General features: G+C 49.0%; 1 protein-coding gene across 8 annotated transcripts in view; it reads right to left on the bottom strand.

Annotated features, from left to right (window-relative positions):
* The window catches only part of PLEKHG4 (pleckstrin homology and RhoGEF domain containing G4), a 72,447-nt gene that overhangs the window by 14,177 nt on the left and 40,489 nt on the right, over nt 1-17,781 (bottom strand). For all 8 annotated transcript variants that reach the window (XR_001557649.2, XM_015873800.2, XM_015873804.2 and 5 more), the window contains 3 exons: nt 9,090-9,228; nt 6,828-6,950; nt 6,186-6,377 (listed from right to left, as the gene is read on the bottom strand). Coding sequence is in view for 7 of the 8 variants with exons in the window: in XM_015873800.2 (XP_015729286.1) it covers nt 6,186-6,377; nt 6,828-6,950; nt 9,090-9,228 (454 nt within the window). In the remaining variant the exon portion in view is untranslated. The remainder of the gene's footprint in view (nt 1-6,185; nt 6,378-6,827; nt 6,951-9,089; nt 9,229-17,781) is intronic.

Raw genomic sequence — 17,781 nt, 5'->3', positions numbered from 1 at the left:
TGAAAGGGCCTGAGCCCCCCTGGAGCAACCAAAGGAGCCTGGGCAGAGCCCTGTCCATATGGCAGGGCTTTGATATGCAGATCGAAGTCATTGTGAGCCACAGCTCCATCTGTAAGCCGAGGGCAGCTCCATGTCCAGATTGCCCGAACAGATCTATTTAACTCCCGTGACTAAAGGGAATTCCAGACTCCAGGAGGATCCAAGTATCCAGATGGATGCCAGCACACGAGCATTCAGAACGCCTGCCGTCCTGTACAGCTCCCGTCCCAAGATCCAAGCAAATAAAAAGCATCCAAACCCGACATCCTGCTCGTATGCCCAAGGCTGGGGGCCAGCTGAGGGAAGACCTCTGCTAGCATCACATCTTGCACCTCAAGTGCAATGCATTCCTCTCACAGGTCAGCTGGAACCCAAGCTAGGAAATCCCTATATCTGCTGACAGGAAACACTGCTTCCTCCTAGAGAGGAGCACTGGATGCTGGAGCTCCCACCATTCAGCCTTCTGCAGTCACAGGGCTCGCTGGGAGCTAAAAACAGTGCTGACACCAAGCTGGCAATGAAGGTGTTGGTGAACAAAGAGAAAATAAGCAAGATGACGTAGATCTAGAAAGGAAATTAGCGGAGAATTCATAAAACATTTTCCAAGCAACTAGTTTTGAAAGGCCAAAAAACTAACACAGGTTGGATTTACATTGTCAGGGTTCCTTGTAAACTTCAAGCTTCAGAAGCTTTCTGATAAAAGAATACCCTTTGCTGGGACTTATTAACCTTGCAGGAAGGCTTCACCAGCAAAATGCTGGCAGGAAGAAGGAGGGAGAGATTTCATACATTAACCTTGCATGAACTCAACAAGAGGATTGACTTTCCAACCTGCAGGCTCAATCCCCCAAGAGCTTGAGACCGCATATGAAAATGGACACCCCTGAAATGAGAGAGCAAAGCAGGAGAGATGCATGTCTAGGGCACCACTTTGACAATAGAACTGAGGAAGGAGAGAGAAGAGAGATGTCAGACACCGGGGGGCTTCCCCTAGAGCAGCTTCACAGCATCAGGAAGGCACAGCCACAATTTGCTGTTGTGCTACTCACACCTTCATCATCTTCAGCACTTCCACCAGTAAGCAAATGAAAGCTGTTAATTAGGGATTTCACGCAGCCTTTCCCCAGAAAAGTCAGGTCAATCTCTGTGCAGAGGCAGGAGGAGAACAGCACCTGTTATTAAACAGACTGTGCTGTAAGCCACGGTGAAGGCCCTGCTCTCTCAGCAGTGCTGGAGGCAGAACCGTGCTCTGACCTGCACAGGTCTGCTATTAACAGACAAACACAGGGGCACAACGACCCGTGTGTCTGCCTGTAATAAGTGCTCTACAATGACGACACATCAGGTGTCTCTTTTTACACTTACACTCCGCAGTTCCTCTCCAAGTCCATTCCCAGATCTGGGAATCACGAAGCCCTTTAAGTACAGTTAACTCTCTTCTGGGTCCAACTACCCAGGCTCATCTCCAGCTTCCTGCAGACCAGTATTCACAACCTTGCTCCCCTCACTAAGGGCTGAGCAAAAAAGGTAATACAGCAATAACTTGCTGCCTGACGGGAACTGGCATTTCTTAATTCATGGTCTGGGATGCTACATCTGGCAGAATACGCCAGCAGAATTCAGGCAGAAAAGCAAAAGTCTCAGCAGGTAGCAGCTTGACTTTTGGGGGGGGTTCCAGGTGAAGGCAGCCAATTCTCATGCTCTGATGTGAGCTGTCATGCAGAGTTCAGCTCTGTCCCTGGGAACACAGCAGCAGTGAGTCTCAACAGCCCAAAGCCTGCACAACACCACTGTGCTGCCCACAACCCGAGAGCAGCCCAGGGGGCACCAAAACATCTGCCCTGTGTGTGCAGCCAGGTGGTGTGGGTCCCTACCAGCAACTCCTAGATGCAGTTAAACCCTACCTGCTATGAAGACCATGCAGCATCCTCTAAGAAACAGGCGCTGCTGCATTACAGAGCACAGCCCTGGAGTTCAGAGGGACCATGCAAAGACACAGGGGGCTCTGCACACACACAGAAGACGCACACAGAGCACTCTGATGCATGCAGGACTCACACAAGCCTCCTTTACACTGTTTCCAAACAAATCTCAATGCAAGCAACATGTCAGCCAGTCCCGCTGGACACTTGGTACTTACAGGAGCGTTTGCTGTGTCTGTCTGTGGCTGCGGTCGGACGGAGTGAGTTTAGCTCAAAGGGAGAGTGCATGGAGAGCATGGAGATCCACAGAGCAGGGCTAGGCTGGGGGGAGGAAGGCCCCCAGCCCCTCTTTGGGCCCCAGAGGCAGCAGCACTTGTTCACAGGATGGAGCGCAAGAACGCTGGCATGCCTGCAGCAGCAAGGACAATGGGGAGGGATGAGGAGGCGCTGCCATAATCAAATGCAGGCCAGCTGGCCCTCCCCCAGGAAGGGTAGGCACCTCCTTCACTTGCCAAAGGCTTTGTTTTCTAAGCCACAAAGAACTAAGTGGCGCCGGGGTGAGTGAGAGGAAGAGAAGAGCCATCCACCGTGCAAGCAGAACCGCACGTGAGAGCAAGCAGTGTGTTCACAAATGCCAGTGCAGATGGAGAGAGGTTGGGCCACGCTTGGCACATGCTGAGCAGGGCTCAGAAGCAGGAGGTCCTGGCTGGAGATCCCTGCTCCCCCCTGGGCTCCTTTGATGGGATCCAAGGCCCAGAGAAATGCTGAAGAAAAGGCTGCAGAGCACAGTCCAAAGAAATCTCAACAAGGGAAACGCTATCGTTTGTTAAGTAACCTCACCCCAACAGTCCCAAGCACTGAGCCTCTGAACAGCTTCCCTCGCAAAGCAGATGCAAGGCAAGGTTCCAAAGCTCCCACCAAAACAGACCTCTTGCACAACACCCTGACAAGCCAGAAAAGAGCCTCTGGGGCTGAGGCTGCCCCAGGCCCTCCTGTAATGATGTGGGTAGTTTGGATCCAGGGCTCTGGTACCAGCTGCGTCACAGCTGCAGGGTATGCAGGTGCTGAGCTAGTGGGATGCTGCTCTGCCCTGTCTGGCTGGATCAGTGCTTTCTTCCAGCAGGGACATTTTACCAATAGCACTGTATGTCTTCACTACTGACCTCCTGCAGGACTGCCTGACAGCCCAGTGCTGGCAAAGGCTGAGCTGTGGGCTCTGGCTCATCAGATGTGCCACATCAGTTAGCTGCAGACAGGGCACATGGCTCTCGGTGGGGAGGAGGGGGGGAATTCAAGCTGGGATTGCAAGTAGCAGGGCACTTTGCTCACTATAAAGTCACAAGCATACAGAGAGAGTAAATACGAGCTGGGAAATAACTTAGCCTAAAAAAAGCTCAAGAGAGGAAGAAGTCTATAGGCTAACAAGGTAAGCACAGAGAAGGAGGCTTGCTCTAGCTCCTGATAATGACAGGGTGCTTGTTGCAGAGCCAGTGTGAAGCCAGGACAGGCAGCATGCGAGGGATGCTAAGGGTCTCCCCTCCAGGAACCTCAAGAAGCAGCCAGCACTGGTGCTTTTGGTACAACACACACCCTTGCTTGCTCAGCTTCCCACTTCTCCTCCAAAGCACTGCCAGATCCCATCGCTGCTGTGGAACTGAGTAAACAAGGGACAGAGGCCAAACCAGGCTCAAAGCCACGGGAAGATGGCATGTCCCACAGTATGCCTGTGCTGAGTCTGTGGTACTCAAACAATGCTCTGCCCGCAGTCGGAGATGGACAGCAGCTTCCTGCACCACTCCTGCTTCAGCCCAGCCACCCACAGCCCTTTCCAGGCACCAAGAAAGGAAGCGGGGACTAATGGAAACATCCAGCCTGGCACAGGTTGTGGCTTTGGGAAGGGAATCCTGCCAGCCCGTGTATGAGCTCCATGTGGTCTGGCCCTACCCAGCTTGCTCAGCTCTGATGGGCCACTGGGGCTGCCAAACAGCAAAAAACACAGCACAGCAGCGTGAGGGGCCATACGAGGTGCTCCTGACCCCCTCCACAGCCTGCCTGGCAGCCACATTCTGCACCCTTTGCACGGTGTGCTCACCACGTGCAGGCAGGAGGCCAGCAGAATGCTCCTACCCCCCGCAGACAGTGCAGTATGAGGGTACAAACACCACGATCCCTGTGGTGGGCGCTCCACTCCCTTGGCACAGAATGAGACATTTGGAGACATCTGAGCTTGCCAGCTCATTACCATAGTGTACATTGCTTACGCATCTCCAGGCTTTTCCCTGAATCCTGGGGTCTGGCATGCCGCAGGCTCTTTACAAGAAGGAAATCAAGGACATTACTCTGTTTTGACTCCTGCTGTTGATCCCTTCAGATATTAGGGAAGAGAGAAGGGGGTTAGGCAGGCACTGACAAGATCACAGCAGTAAGGTCAAAGCAGCTCAGCATTAGAGGAGAGTGAAATCAGTTTAGACAGGATCTTCGGCTTCTCCCCCACCTCCCAGACACCACCACTGGCTTTGCTTTTGGAAGGCAGAAATTTTGGGGTCAAGATTAAAGTAACTGGCACAAAGAGCTTCCACACTGTGCAGCAGTTTGCACACTCATCCCACAGCTGCAGGATGCATCCCCTCCACACCCCTGGTTTCAGTTGGCCACTGGTTCACAATACCCATATACTGTATTTACAACACTAACGCTGTTTATAGTTCTACTGAAACTGGTAAGACCAAAATCCTGCTCCCTCACTACAATGGAAACCTCCCCTCTGCACCAAAGCAGCAAGCAAACATGCCATGCCGCTGCCATTCAGCCTGCACTAAAAAGAAGTCAAATAAGCAGTGCTAAGAAAAGAAATGGGCCACCTCTGGGGGCTGTGGAACATTTGTGCCTTAGGAATGATCCAAATAAGGCTTAGCTCTGATGGGTGTTTGTCTGCAGCTTCAAAGACCCAGCTGACCATCCTGGCAGCCCAGGAGTTATCATGGGCTGTAGTACCCACACCTGAACAAGGAGAGAGCAGCCACCAGGTGCTGCAGCTCACAGAGATCCCCAACTTCAGCTGGGTTGGGTCACACAGGTCTGATGTCTGGCTTGGGCAGAGACTTGCCAAGCTTTTGCACAAGGTGTGGCACCTCTGTGTGCCTCAGTTTGTGAGTAATACAGCAACAGCCTTCTTTACCAGGACTTCACTGCCCTGAGAAAGAAATGCCACAAAAAGAGGGTCTCCCACCTGCACTGCAAACTGCAGAGATGAGCCAGAGCAGACCTGCTGAGCATCAGCAAACAAACAGCCCTCACATGGCACGACAGCAACGCTCTGAGCTGCCTTCTCCACTTTCCTCCCTCGCACAGGACGCTTCTCAATGTTTTTCATGTTTAGCTGAGTTTCCACCCCCTTCCCTGAGCACTTCTGGCTGCCAAGGCAGTTCACAGACAGCAACTAAGTGGCACCTACATCTGGTACAGCTTAACTTTCAGCGTCTATTCTTTCTGGAATTTGAGAACTTAAAACCCAATGTTTGTACAAGTGTGGAGTAAGTGAAGCACGGGCTCCCTGGTCCTCTGTGCGTGCCAGAGCTGTACTTTTAAGTGCACATACAAAATCCTACTGTTTATTCATATGCAACTTTAGAAATTAAATCACACCAAATGCAACTGCAGGTCTCCTGAACGGTGTGTTTGCATTCAGCCAAACAGGTGAGAAGGTCATGTGCCCATTGCAGCCACCACAAGCACCCTCTCCTCCTGGCTCTGCAGATACCAAGAGCCACTCAGTGTTTGTACCCCTTGGCCACACTCCCCAGCTCTCCACATCCTTCTGCATGTCTCCAAAAGAGAAGAACTGGACTAAATTTAGGATTGAATAATAGGGTGCTACTCAGGACATGCCATCAGGCTCAGTTTACCAGTGTGTAAAGATGCAGCACCAACAAAATGTGGGCAGCCTACCTTGGCGTGGTGGCCTAATCCAGCACTGCTACAAAAAAAGGCCTACAGCTTACAGCTCAGACAGGAGATCTCTGTTCTTAACAGACCTGGATGTTTTCTTAAACACACACCAATCCTTTCTTCCACATACAGACTTGGAAAGAAAAATCAATGCAAATCATGATTTGTCAGCTCCCTGTTGGCGTGCACACTAAATATCTCATAAACAACCACACTCCGGACTGAGTCTGAGCAGGTTTTTACACCCTCCTCTGTGCAGCAGTTGCCTTGTCTCACCTTGTCAAAGAATTCATACAGCCTGACTGTCTCACAGACTCGATGCCTGCTTTCATCCAGTTGAGTGCAGAATTCTTCCAGTTGATCCCTGTAGGTCTGCAGCTTCAATCTGTAAGAATCTACGTCCACGGAGGAAAAGTCTTCCCAACGATCCATCTTCTTAAGTGCTTCCTGTCCTCTCCTGCAATATTCCTGAAAGCAAAACGTGTTTGCATATGAGGACAGAGATCTGACACAGATAGTAGATCAAAGTCATTAAGCTGGGACTAATTAGAGCGGGGTTTAGGTTCAATTGAAATGAGCAGAGCTGTATTTGTTTACAGCAGAATTCTATACAGTCCTGACATCTGCTGTGATTTACATTAGCCACATGGCAACTTAGAAGGGTCTACCCATTAAGACCAAGAGGTCAACTAGAATCAAAGACGATGATGTTTCCTCTTTCCTGAGGGGCAGAGCTGGTGGCTCTGTCTGCAAGAGGAGAGCAGAGAAGCTAAGTACTGTAAAGGAATGACACCAACACCTTGGTGATGAACCCTCTTCTACCAGTGCTGCCACAGCATCGTGGCTTTGGCTGAGCACGCACACACGCTGCCAACTCAGGCTCTGGAGAACACGTTTTTCCAATCAGACAACACTTACGCTGGCAACAAGATCAAACTCCCTGAACTGCTTCTGTGCTTGAAGCAGCATCTCCAAAGAATCGTCCAGGTTGATCATCTCCTTTAGCTTTTTTCTGCCAACATTCTCAATCCAACTGCTGACCTAGGAGAAAAGGGAAAAGCTCCACTATTAGTCACTCTGTGCTACTCACCAAGGCGGGCCTTTATGTGGAAAGAACAGGGAATTGCTCTCATAACACCGGTCATTTCATTACTGGAAAAAATCTGCACGTACACTTTTTCCCCATCCTGGCATTTCAGTGTGAACCTCCTGCATAGAGTTTTTCCACTTCATGTTACCAAGTAGTTGCAAAGTTCTGCTATTGCTCACATAACCTGAGACTTAAACAGGGCAAGGAACTGCTTTGTTTCTGTTTTGGGTGATCCACGGTCTAAAGCAAGCTCTGCATCCTGCAGGCTAGCCAGATATTGCTATTACTGTTACCCCCAGTGGGATTAAACCTCCCTGCTGCCAGGCTCCTTATACCACTTCCCTTTTCTGACTGGCAGCACCTAAACGATGGCAGTGCAAACACACTGATGAATTCTCACCACCAGCAATCTTTCAGAAATCTCTGGGACTCTCAGATATGGGTTTTCTGAAGGCAGTTTGCAACGCTGGCTCTACTGCTGTGCAGTAACTATAGGTTACAGCCCTGTCACCACCCGTTTTAAGCCCGTAACCTCAAACATAGGTGAACAACAAACAGCTGTATCCTAAAAGCAAAGCAGACACAGGAGACCAAGTGGGATAACACCATCACCATTAAACAAGCATTTTAAAAACAGGATGGCAAACTGGTCTGCAGTGCTTTGGAATCAGCTGCACCTGGAAGAACAGATTAGTTCTGTTTTCCTCATCCATCCAACTTAACCCACGTTCAAAGATGAACCCCTACTCTTCTGGATTGAGAAAGGGCCTATGCCCACGGGGCAAAGCCATCCACAGAAGTAAGAGATGGAGTAGCTTCCCAGGTCATGACATGCAGCACAGAGAGGCACACAGTGCTGCTGCCACCTGTTCAGAGGCACACTTAAAAGAAGAGACAGGCTGGGAACTCACTTTTGTCTCCTGCTTTTTGTTTGGATTAAGAACCCATGAATTTAAGGGAGACTTCACCAGGTTCTTACATCACACTTCTTGTCCTGAACACACAAGGCACAGTGCCCAAGCGTCTACCTCCAAATGGGAGTCTTTAAAGGATCCACTGTAGCCTATGAAAATGACAGGCAGGCTACAGATTCCTCTGCAAGTCCAGTTCTGTCCAGACAAGAGCCCAAAAGAACAACAGAGAAATGGAGAAACTGGCCCTAGCCTTGCTCTTCAAGGATACAAGTTCCTAAGGTGAGCTCCAAACAGTGCACCATCCTTCAAACACATGCATGTATGTGTGTATGAGTGTGTGTACACAGTTCTTCATACACACATGCACAAGCTCTAGGAAGAGATGTATAAAACATCTCCTTGTTGATGAGTTACAGCAAAGGAGACTCTGAGACTCCATAACCTACAGGCAAAGTTCAGACCTGCAACACCAAATGATCTGATAAGATCCTGAAGGACACTCAAAAAGCCTGACCTATTTTTAACAAGTTCTTTATCTACATGGATTGAGGTTTCAAAGGTCTTTCTGAAAAATCAGTCTGTTTGCTTCAGTTACCCCACAGCTAAAGAGCTTTAAGGAACACCACGAGAAGGAAAGCTGAAGCTCTCACAGACCTGCAGGGGCTTGCAGGGTTAAGCACAGCTCTTGGGCTAAGGATGGGTATATTCACATACCTGAGGACTGTGTATAGGGGCTGCACCCAGAAGCAAAAGGTGTGTGCCTGGGTCTTATCCAACAGCAGGGACCTGGGCAGTGCGCAGGAGTCAACACCAGAACAGCAGGGAATGGCAGCTTGCACAGGGTATGTGATGTGTGGCTCATTCGCAGGAGGATGAAAGCAAACTCTGCACCATCTACAGCCCTGAGGGACACATGAGCTCACTGCCAGCTCACTGCCATTGCTCTGCTGCTTACCGAGGTGGAATATGAGAAATGGCTCCTCAGCACTCATGCTGGGAGGGTACTTTTGGTGAGCAGTGTGACAAGATACCCCACATCCAAGCCTGGTCTGTACGAGGGTCTGCAGACATTCTTCTCTATCTCCACAGGACAGATCAACACGCACCTGCTGTGGTACTCACAGTCAGAGGGTGGCAGCAGGCAGTCACAAGAATGGTTTAACAGGCATTACTTACCTCCTTAAAACATTCTTCCACTTTCTCAAACTCCATCACCAGCTCCAGTTCCTGGATGCGTTTATTTGACACCATCACCAGCCGGTGAACGCCCTCATCAACTCGATTATAAAGCACACCAGCAGCATCAAGCGCGTCCCTGGAAGGGGACACACAGCTGGTCAGGGGTTTTGCATGAGGTCTTTCCCCCAGCACTTCATGCAAACACAGCTGCCAGCAGCAATACAGACATCTTCCCCGTGGGAAAAGAAATGGCCAGCTCCGTATGCAGAGCAGAAGGAAAACAGCACTGCTCCCTGCCTGTGATTCACCACTCTGAGATCCCACCGCGGATGACCTGGCAGGAAGGCTCAAGGCATCTCCTTGCAGGCAGGCTCCATCAAACACTTCGCCATACCTGTCATGCTTTCAGAAAGGATACTCAGATCTTCATAAACACGGATTCTCGCAGCAATGGCTTTTACAATACACCAGCTCAGGCAGTTTCAGTTTCTAAAATCACCATTTCAACTTAACACACAAACACCTGACACCCTCATCCTCAAAATTTCCACCAGCCAAACAAAAACGCCAAGTGTGCAGCACCCCAGAAATAAGAGAAGTTGAATTTTACAACCTTATTCAGGGAAGATTCAAGGACTGAGCTCCCCAGACAGCTGTGCTGCCCGGAACACAGCAGCCAGGCCAGGCAAGACCCTCCCAGCAACAGCACTGTGTGCAGGCAGGGATGGGGGGACTCAGGGTCCGAACACAGACCTGCATCCTGGGAAGTTTATCCATGTCAGCACATTCCTTCCAAAGGCCTGGAGCATCTCCATAGCACAGGTATGGTTGAATTACAGCTGGGATGCACGAGACAGGTGGGCGTTTGAGGTAATCCCTTGCACGCCTGAACTCCTGTTTCTTCTGCTTCTCCATCTCCCTTCTTTTTACAAGTACAAACTTAAGGTGCTGCAAGCCTTTCCCAAGTGCCTCCTTCACTTCTCCCAAAGCAGCTTCTACATTAAAAGCATTTTACAGCCTCTTGGGTTATGACAGCATGGTTGCACTGGCTTCTTTTAAAATCATATTATTAAAATTATTTGAAAGACTTGTGAAAGACAGGCAGCTAATAAAAGTACAGAGGCTTTGCTAATGGAAATGCTAATGGAAATTAATACGTGCAATTCAGCATTCACATTTACTCTGTCTCACGTTATAGGCCTTGAACCTATGAAATGCAACCAAATGCAAGCACTTTGTCACAAGCACCCCACAGCTTTTAGATGATAGCACTTGTCATGAGGTGGCGCGAGAGTCCGGACAACTTGCCCTGCATAGCAGGAACCCACAGGATTTTTCCATTCAGAATTCCACCCACCGTGCTACGGCCAACTTTGCAAACCTCAGGCTCTCAGACACTTCTTTTCCCTCCCCCCCCCACCTCCTCTTCAAAATGCCATTAGACTGAATGAATTTCTCCAAAGTGCAGCCAGAATAACAAATTGTTTCTGGACTAAGATCAGTGCTACTGCAGCGCAAAGGAGACAGGTTCTTTACAGAGCGTCTGCAAGCCTCCATGGAAAGATCCAAGCCGTATGGCTGCTCCTGTGCTTCCCCAACCCACCCACCAGCAAACAACAGCCATACTGGCTTTCTGTTTTGCAACCTTTTCCTCAGAACAGACCCAGATCCAACCTAGGAGATGTGTGTTAACACTGTCCAAGCTGAGCTTTGCGAGGTTTGTTTACAGAGCAGGTTCTGAAGGCAGCAATCAGCAGCAGCGACACAGTGAGGAGATCTAATGAGAAACAGTTTGGGAGAGCGATGAAGTTGTATTTGGCAACTGACTTAATGCTAAGTCCTGGTTTCTGATTAAGGCTCCAGCAAAACACACTATCAACCGACAGGCAGACACCCTTCAGTTTTACTCCCGTGGGTCTGAAGTCCCTGCTGGCAGGAGGAAAGCACACTCACATCCCAAATGCTCATCCTGCTGGCACAGACGAGTGGACATCTGTAACTTCAGGCACTACAGGCTGCTAACTGCAAGTGTCGTGACTGTTCTCTTGTGATGGGAAATGCTTTTCCAATCTGTCTCTGAGCTTACAGAGTTGATGTTGATGTTTCTCCTTCAATGAGGCTCATCAGCAAGCCAGACTGGTTTGCTGCGCTCTTCAGTAAGGGGGTGGAAAGGCTGGGGGAGTCCAAAGCCATCCAAACCCATGATAAAGTGGTGGCCATCTTACAATACAGCAGCTTGAAACAAGTTTTAGCTCCCACATCCTGGCAGTGTGAGCACATGGCTACACAGCTGCAGGTACTCAGCCAACTTCCCTTTATCTCAGCACATCCAACAGGACTGAAAAGGGCACTGTTACCACACAAGAAACTTCTGCTTTACTATGGGCTCCCCCACCATCCCAGCACCTCCAGCCCATCTTTCCAGGTTTGGCCTTGCTGTTTTCATGTGTTCTGCCTTGCTTGGCAAGAGCCCATTAAAACCTCAGCATCTAGTTGCGGGTTTTTCACTGTATCTTCCAGGTAACTCCATTCAGACATTATCAGTTCCTGACAGTTCAGAGCAATTCCAGCTCTCACAAAGAACCATATGGGCATTATGCACATCATCCTAAACCTCTGCACACCTCTTTCACCCACGTGCTCATTTCCACTCACCGATACACTTCCTAACTTCCTTCCTAAATCATTTCTAGCATGAAGTAAACACAACAGCGACCTGCAATGAGGAGTTTCATAGGAAAATTACACCTCACACACAAACACCTATTGCTTTTTCACGGACAGAGTTTTTCCATCCCTGCCCTTCCCTGCTTTCAAGGTGGCCTGAAGGGAACAAAACATACTGAAGATTTGGTTCTACCTCCACAAAGGGAAACAAAAAGACATTCGGCACCTTCTGGATCTTTTAATAGCAGCCCAAACGAATCCAAGAAAGAAAAGCAGCGTTGTTTGAAGTCAGTGGAAAGTCTTGTCTAAGCCTGGGTTTGTTTGGATGCACTGCGATTTCCCCATCCATGTGAGTGCGGTAATCAGAGCCTTTCACTGCATTCTTCCACGGTCAAATCATCCAAAGTAATTTTGCAACAGTGCAGAGTCAATGTAATTGATAGCAAAAAGGAGTAGCTTGATGTCAGTTTGTTTCTCCAAATCCTGTTTTCATTGAGCGTTTGGGTGGAAGAGGTTCCAAACATCTCCAGTTCTTTTGGAGAAGCGCCGAACGGTCGGATAATAGCAGGGTAATTTTAAACCTGTCATTTATAGGAAGGCCATTTCTGCCTGAATCCTTCATAAAGCTGGGCCTGGCAGAGTCACGCTCCAGCTTTCTAAGCAATAAAATACCTGCTCTTACAGAAATACACGGCCATGGGGGCAGGCTTGCAGGTGCTGCAAGAGCTGTGCCTGCCCAGTGCCAGAGAGTGCCCTAGGAAGGAAGATCACCTCTGCCTCTGTCTGCTGCTGGGACAACTGCTCTGACTCTTGTGTAACTCAGAAGAAAGGCAGCATGATGTTTCAGTGTTAGCATCTCCTGCTCCTCCACTCCTGGTGTGCAACTCTCTGAGCTGAAGTCACGATGTGCTTTGGAAGAACAAGAATAGAATCTGGCAACTAAGGACAGCTTGGACATCACCCAGATCCTCTGTGTTGATACCTGGTTGACTTAACGCTTCAAGACAAAACCCTTCCAGCTTTGCAGAGAAAGTACTGTATGCCCAAAGGCTGTTTTGCAGCAACTGAGATGCATTAGAGACTTTCCCGGCCATTACTGCATTTTGGTAGCAGCTACGGCCAGAGCTGTAATGATCCCATCAAAGGAGGTCAGCCTCAAAGGCACATGCTCATCAAGCTGCAAAGTTTGCATGCTGCCGAGGTTACAATTTGAACTTGTTAAGGTAAAGCTAATGCAGGTACCACTAAATAAACTGTAATTATTCTCTGCAGCACCTACATGGCCCCAGTGGTTTTAGTTACCCAACAATGGCACCTGAGCAGCTGGCACAGCACTGAGAACCCCAAAGTGTCCTCAGAAAGGTGCAGCAGCCAAACACCAAGTGTGGGGCCGCCCGAGAGACACCCAACAGCGGGACCGGCTGAGACCACAGACCGAACTGAACCCCAGAGCACAGCAGATGTGCTGGGAAGAACTCAATTAGTGCTACACACCGCAGACCAGAACTGCCAGGAGAACCCTCTTCTGGAGCACAGTTCACACTGATGTGCCTTCAGCAGAAATATACTCCGCAGTGCCTTTAAAAGCCAGGCCACCGAGGCATACAGGTATCCAGGTGTGGTCACAAACTGCTACCTCAGATTCTTTCCCCAGCCTCACCTGCACTCAGTTACAATACAAGTGTATTCATACTAGCTGATTTTAAACCCCACCAAGATCTATGAGAAGCCCCCAGCACATCAAATCACTTACTTACAGCATTCAGCCCATCCCACAGCACAGCCCCAGATAGGATATGGCACCTATTTAGGACCACCAGCTTGTGGTTTTCTACCAGCTTTCAAAACCTCCTATCTCCAAACATTACTCTATTGATGTTAATACACATTTCTGGGTTGGCTGCACTAGTGGAACAGCTGTGCCCCTGGAGTTAGGGCACAAGGCTTTCAAGACGTTCTGCTTGTATCCATATACCCACCACCACAGCAAACCAGAGTTTCCCCAATACATCCTGCTTTTACACCATCCCAGTCTTTACAATGTGTGTAACAGCAGTGACCAACTCAGCAGTGGGATGCTGTGGGCTGATCCAGGAACTCCATGCAGCCCAGCTAACATCCTATGTTGGAAATTAGTTGCCATTTTTTCCATGATATTTTGGAACAGATAAAAAACAACTCAGCATGACGCTCGTTACCCAATGCCCTGTTGGCATGACAAAGACTGCAAACAAGAACAAGCAAAACAGGAGCCTTCTGGGTAAAGTCCCACTGAATCCAGAGTAAGCAGCAGAAAACAAACAGAAGGAAACTGTATCCTGAAAATGCTCAGAGAGTGAGGAAGACTTACCAAAGAGCAGCTCTGTGAGCTCTTCCCTCCCTGCCAGTGCCACAAGCAGCTCCACACTGTGTTTCACTCACTGGGAACAACGACTCCTCACTTCTTTACGTGCAGAGAGACAGCAGCAGGGTTTGTTTAATGCGAGCCTAAGTGCTTTACACCAGGCTAAAACCACCACGCCAACACAGGGAACAGGTTGGACTGTCAAGAAAATGAATACCAAGCAGCACGGTGTGTTTGGATAGAAATGTCCTTGTGTGCTCCTCCCTCTACCTGACACAAACAAACAGGAGCATGGAAGAGCGCTGCCACCTGAGCACTGCTGGGGGCAAAGGGTTCTGTGTTTGTCCACAAACTCAACAGTGCTGAGGCGTCTCGTGGCTAAAGCTGCTCAACTTTGAGGCTGGTATTTCAGCACAGGTTTTCATCTCGCTTTCAAGGAATGCGGAGGGTTTATCTGAACCTAAAGATGAAGGTCTTAAAGATTAGGAACATGCAAAATAGCACACAGCTCTAAGCTACCACAGCTTCAACCACAAGAGATCCTGCATTTGCTGGCCACAGCTTCAAGCAGGCTTTGTGCTTCCTGCTGTATGTGAAAGTAAAGGGAGAGAGGTGGAAGTGCTATACTCACCTTGGAGCCAGCACTGCCAATACAGCCATTAAACAGGCACCCGGGATAGGAAGACCAGTGCAGAGGAGGAGAATGATCTTATTTGCAGCAACAAATTGTGCTGCTCTGATACAGAGTATGCAAAAACATCTAACTCTTAATTTCAGAGGACACAAACGAAGCAAAGATCTGATCACATCACTGGTGAGCTGTTCCACCTGGTACTTATGTTCTGCCAAACCCTAAAGAAAAGTCTTCTCTGAATCCGCATAAGTTTCAAAGTTCCTTTTCACTGACCTCTGCAAAATCAGGTTGGGTGACAGGAATGACTGCACAGCTTCTCCACAGCCCAGACAATGCAGATCTGGCTCTATCACCACTTAACTGGAACTTCCCCTATTGTGACCAATGGATGAGTAAACTCAGCGTGTTGAGACAGACTGGTGCCTGGACCACAATGGGACAGCCAGGCACAAAGCAGCCCAGGATCCTTTGCAGAGCTGCTGGAATCAAGTTTGGTTTAGCATCAGGAACCTGGCAGCTGCTGCTCAGGAAGGCTGCTCCTTGCTGCCCATTCCCTCCGTTAGCATGTGTCCCCACCCAGGGCTCCCATCCAGATCTCCACGCCACACTAAAAATAGCCAGCTCACAAAACCAGCTCTTGGCTGCCACCACTCCCCCCTCAAAGCACAGAGGCTAACTACGCTGCCTCTGCAAACAAAAGGAGACTTCACTCCTCCGTCTATTTATAAGCTGTTTATTCACAGCTTGCAAGCACAAATTCTTTTCAGATGAGGAGTTTGGGGAAGGGATTATGATTTTTCTGGTTCCATGTAGCACAGAGCCCAGCACTCGACCTGGTCATGCTTTCACCATCTGAGCTTTTCCTCCCTTTCTTCCAGCTCTCTCATCTAATCTCATGGCCCCCATACCTGCCAGCACGTAGAACACGATGAGATTCCACTCCTGTTCCACTCTGAAATACAATTGCAGTGCTAGAACCACACGTGGGGTGTGTTCTGGTTTGACTAGCATAAGGCAGCTTTAATAAGAAATATCTGTGTTTTCTTTACTCCACTTCTGACTCACAGCATATCAAGAGGACAGAAGGTATCACTGGACACCTCCTGTTGGCAAGTGTTCCCAGCTCGTGGCTGTGCCAGAAGAGCAGCATTAATGAGAACAGTGGAAAAGGTCTGGTGGAAGACGAGGTTAAAAGTCTCTCTGCCTTGCTGCCCCGGTCTCCACACTCATGTCTTGATTTATAAGAGCTCCCACTGTTGCTGCCTGGCTTCTGGCAGCTTCCCAAGGCTCACGATGGAAGTGGGATCTTCAAAACCCACCACAAGGTAAGCAGTGTGTTAGCAAACCTCCTGCACCTGGCTGAGTGTGCTGCCTCCAAGGCACAGGCTGGTTGATTGATACAGGAGATATCCCAAAGCCAGACACACCTGCTAACCAACCCCACGTAACTGATGAACGAGTCTTTTTCATAAAGAAACTCCTGTCCAAAAGTGCAAAAAATCCTATTGTTAGCATTGAAGTGGTGGATGTCTGTGTGACACTTGTCCACACAACAGATGGCATTTCAGTGCCCAGAAAGGCTGGGACAGCAAAACCTGGAAAGTGTTCAACTGCTGTGCTAACAGCCCTGGGGAAGCACTGAGCTCTTCAGTGCTGGCGTGATGCAGATGTGCTGGGTTTAAACACTGTTGGCTCCACTAACAATAAATAAGCAGCAAAACTGACTTCAGCAGCTCACCTGCACCTCCAGGTCTTCCTTTCCCTCTTCAGACAAGCAGTTGGATAGGTACAGCTATCATTTACAGCAGTGCTTAGTGAGAAAGGGTATGCAGCCTCCAAGTCAGCTCATGCTGGGACCAGAGAGGGAAGAGTTACCACTGGGAGCCACAGTTGTGGTGCTACAGCATCCCTCAAGGCAGAACCACACTTAGGGGCTCCTCCCAGAGCACAGGTCAGATCTGAGCAGCACTGAGGTCCCCCTGCTCTGTGTCACTGAACACTGATGGGCATCTTGGCTCCCTGAGAGGACACAGCAGGGAAAGATGCCAAAACCAGCCCCAAGGGAAGTTTCATTACTACTGAATGACTAGAGCAGGGCTTGTTTGCTATGCATTTCCAAATGGCACTTGGCAGATAGCATCCAACTACATAGAGCACAAGCCTTCTTCCTTGCCTATTTTAGGTTACTATCTCTAAACTGCAATCAAGCTTTAGTTATATGATTTTCTTTTTGCTACAAGCCTTAAAAGCTAGCAGACTGCATCCCCTGCAAAAGTGGGCAGGTCTCTTGCTTCTGTAACCCCACAACAAAGGTTCCTGTTCATAGCTGGCCTCACAACTTCAGATGAGGAAGTCTGGGATGCCTTGAGCCTCTGCTTCATCAGCCTTCTGCACCACAAGAGAGAAAACTAAACCAGTGTGACAAGTGATTAACAAGAGCCAAGAGAAGACTTAGAAGGCTAAAACCATTTCATTTTTGGATGTACGTTATGATGGGGGAAACTGAAGACTTCAGCACTGATCTACATTTTCCAGTTCAAGGGATCAAAAAAGCAATACCACAGGTTCTGCTGGTCACACAGACACAATAGCACTGCTCCATTTTCACGTGTTCCAAAAGTTCAGCATTGGACTCACATACATCAGCAGACACTCCATGCTAGCTTTAGCAGGCCAACCACAGTATTTTAGTACAACTCTGCTTTGACCCTATCCGTTAAGGCAGCCCGTAAAAGCACGATGACAGGAGCCTTTGCAAGGTTAACGGGACACAGAACCTCTCCTATCTGAACACACCAGCTTGGACAAAAGGAGCTACGTGAGCAAGTGCAGAGCCATAGAAGATCTAAAAGCAGCAGTGCCCTACGCAGGGCTCTTTGGCTGTGTAATGGGAGGTTTCACCCTTGTCTGAAAGGATCCTGGAACAGTGAAGAGCCCTCTGCCCTGAGCACGAGTTGCATGACAAGCAGGCATTTCCTTATTTGAAAATACCACATGGATTTTAGTTTCTGCAACTGATCCACAAGCTAAAAAGAAAAACATAA

This window comes from Coturnix japonica, chromosome 11 (assembly GCF_001577835.2).
Source record: "Coturnix japonica isolate 7356 chromosome 11, Coturnix japonica 2.1, whole genome shotgun sequence".
Taxonomy (NCBI): Eukaryota; Metazoa; Chordata; class Aves; order Galliformes; family Phasianidae; genus Coturnix; species Coturnix japonica.
This window is presented reverse-complemented; position numbering and strand designations above follow the sequence as displayed.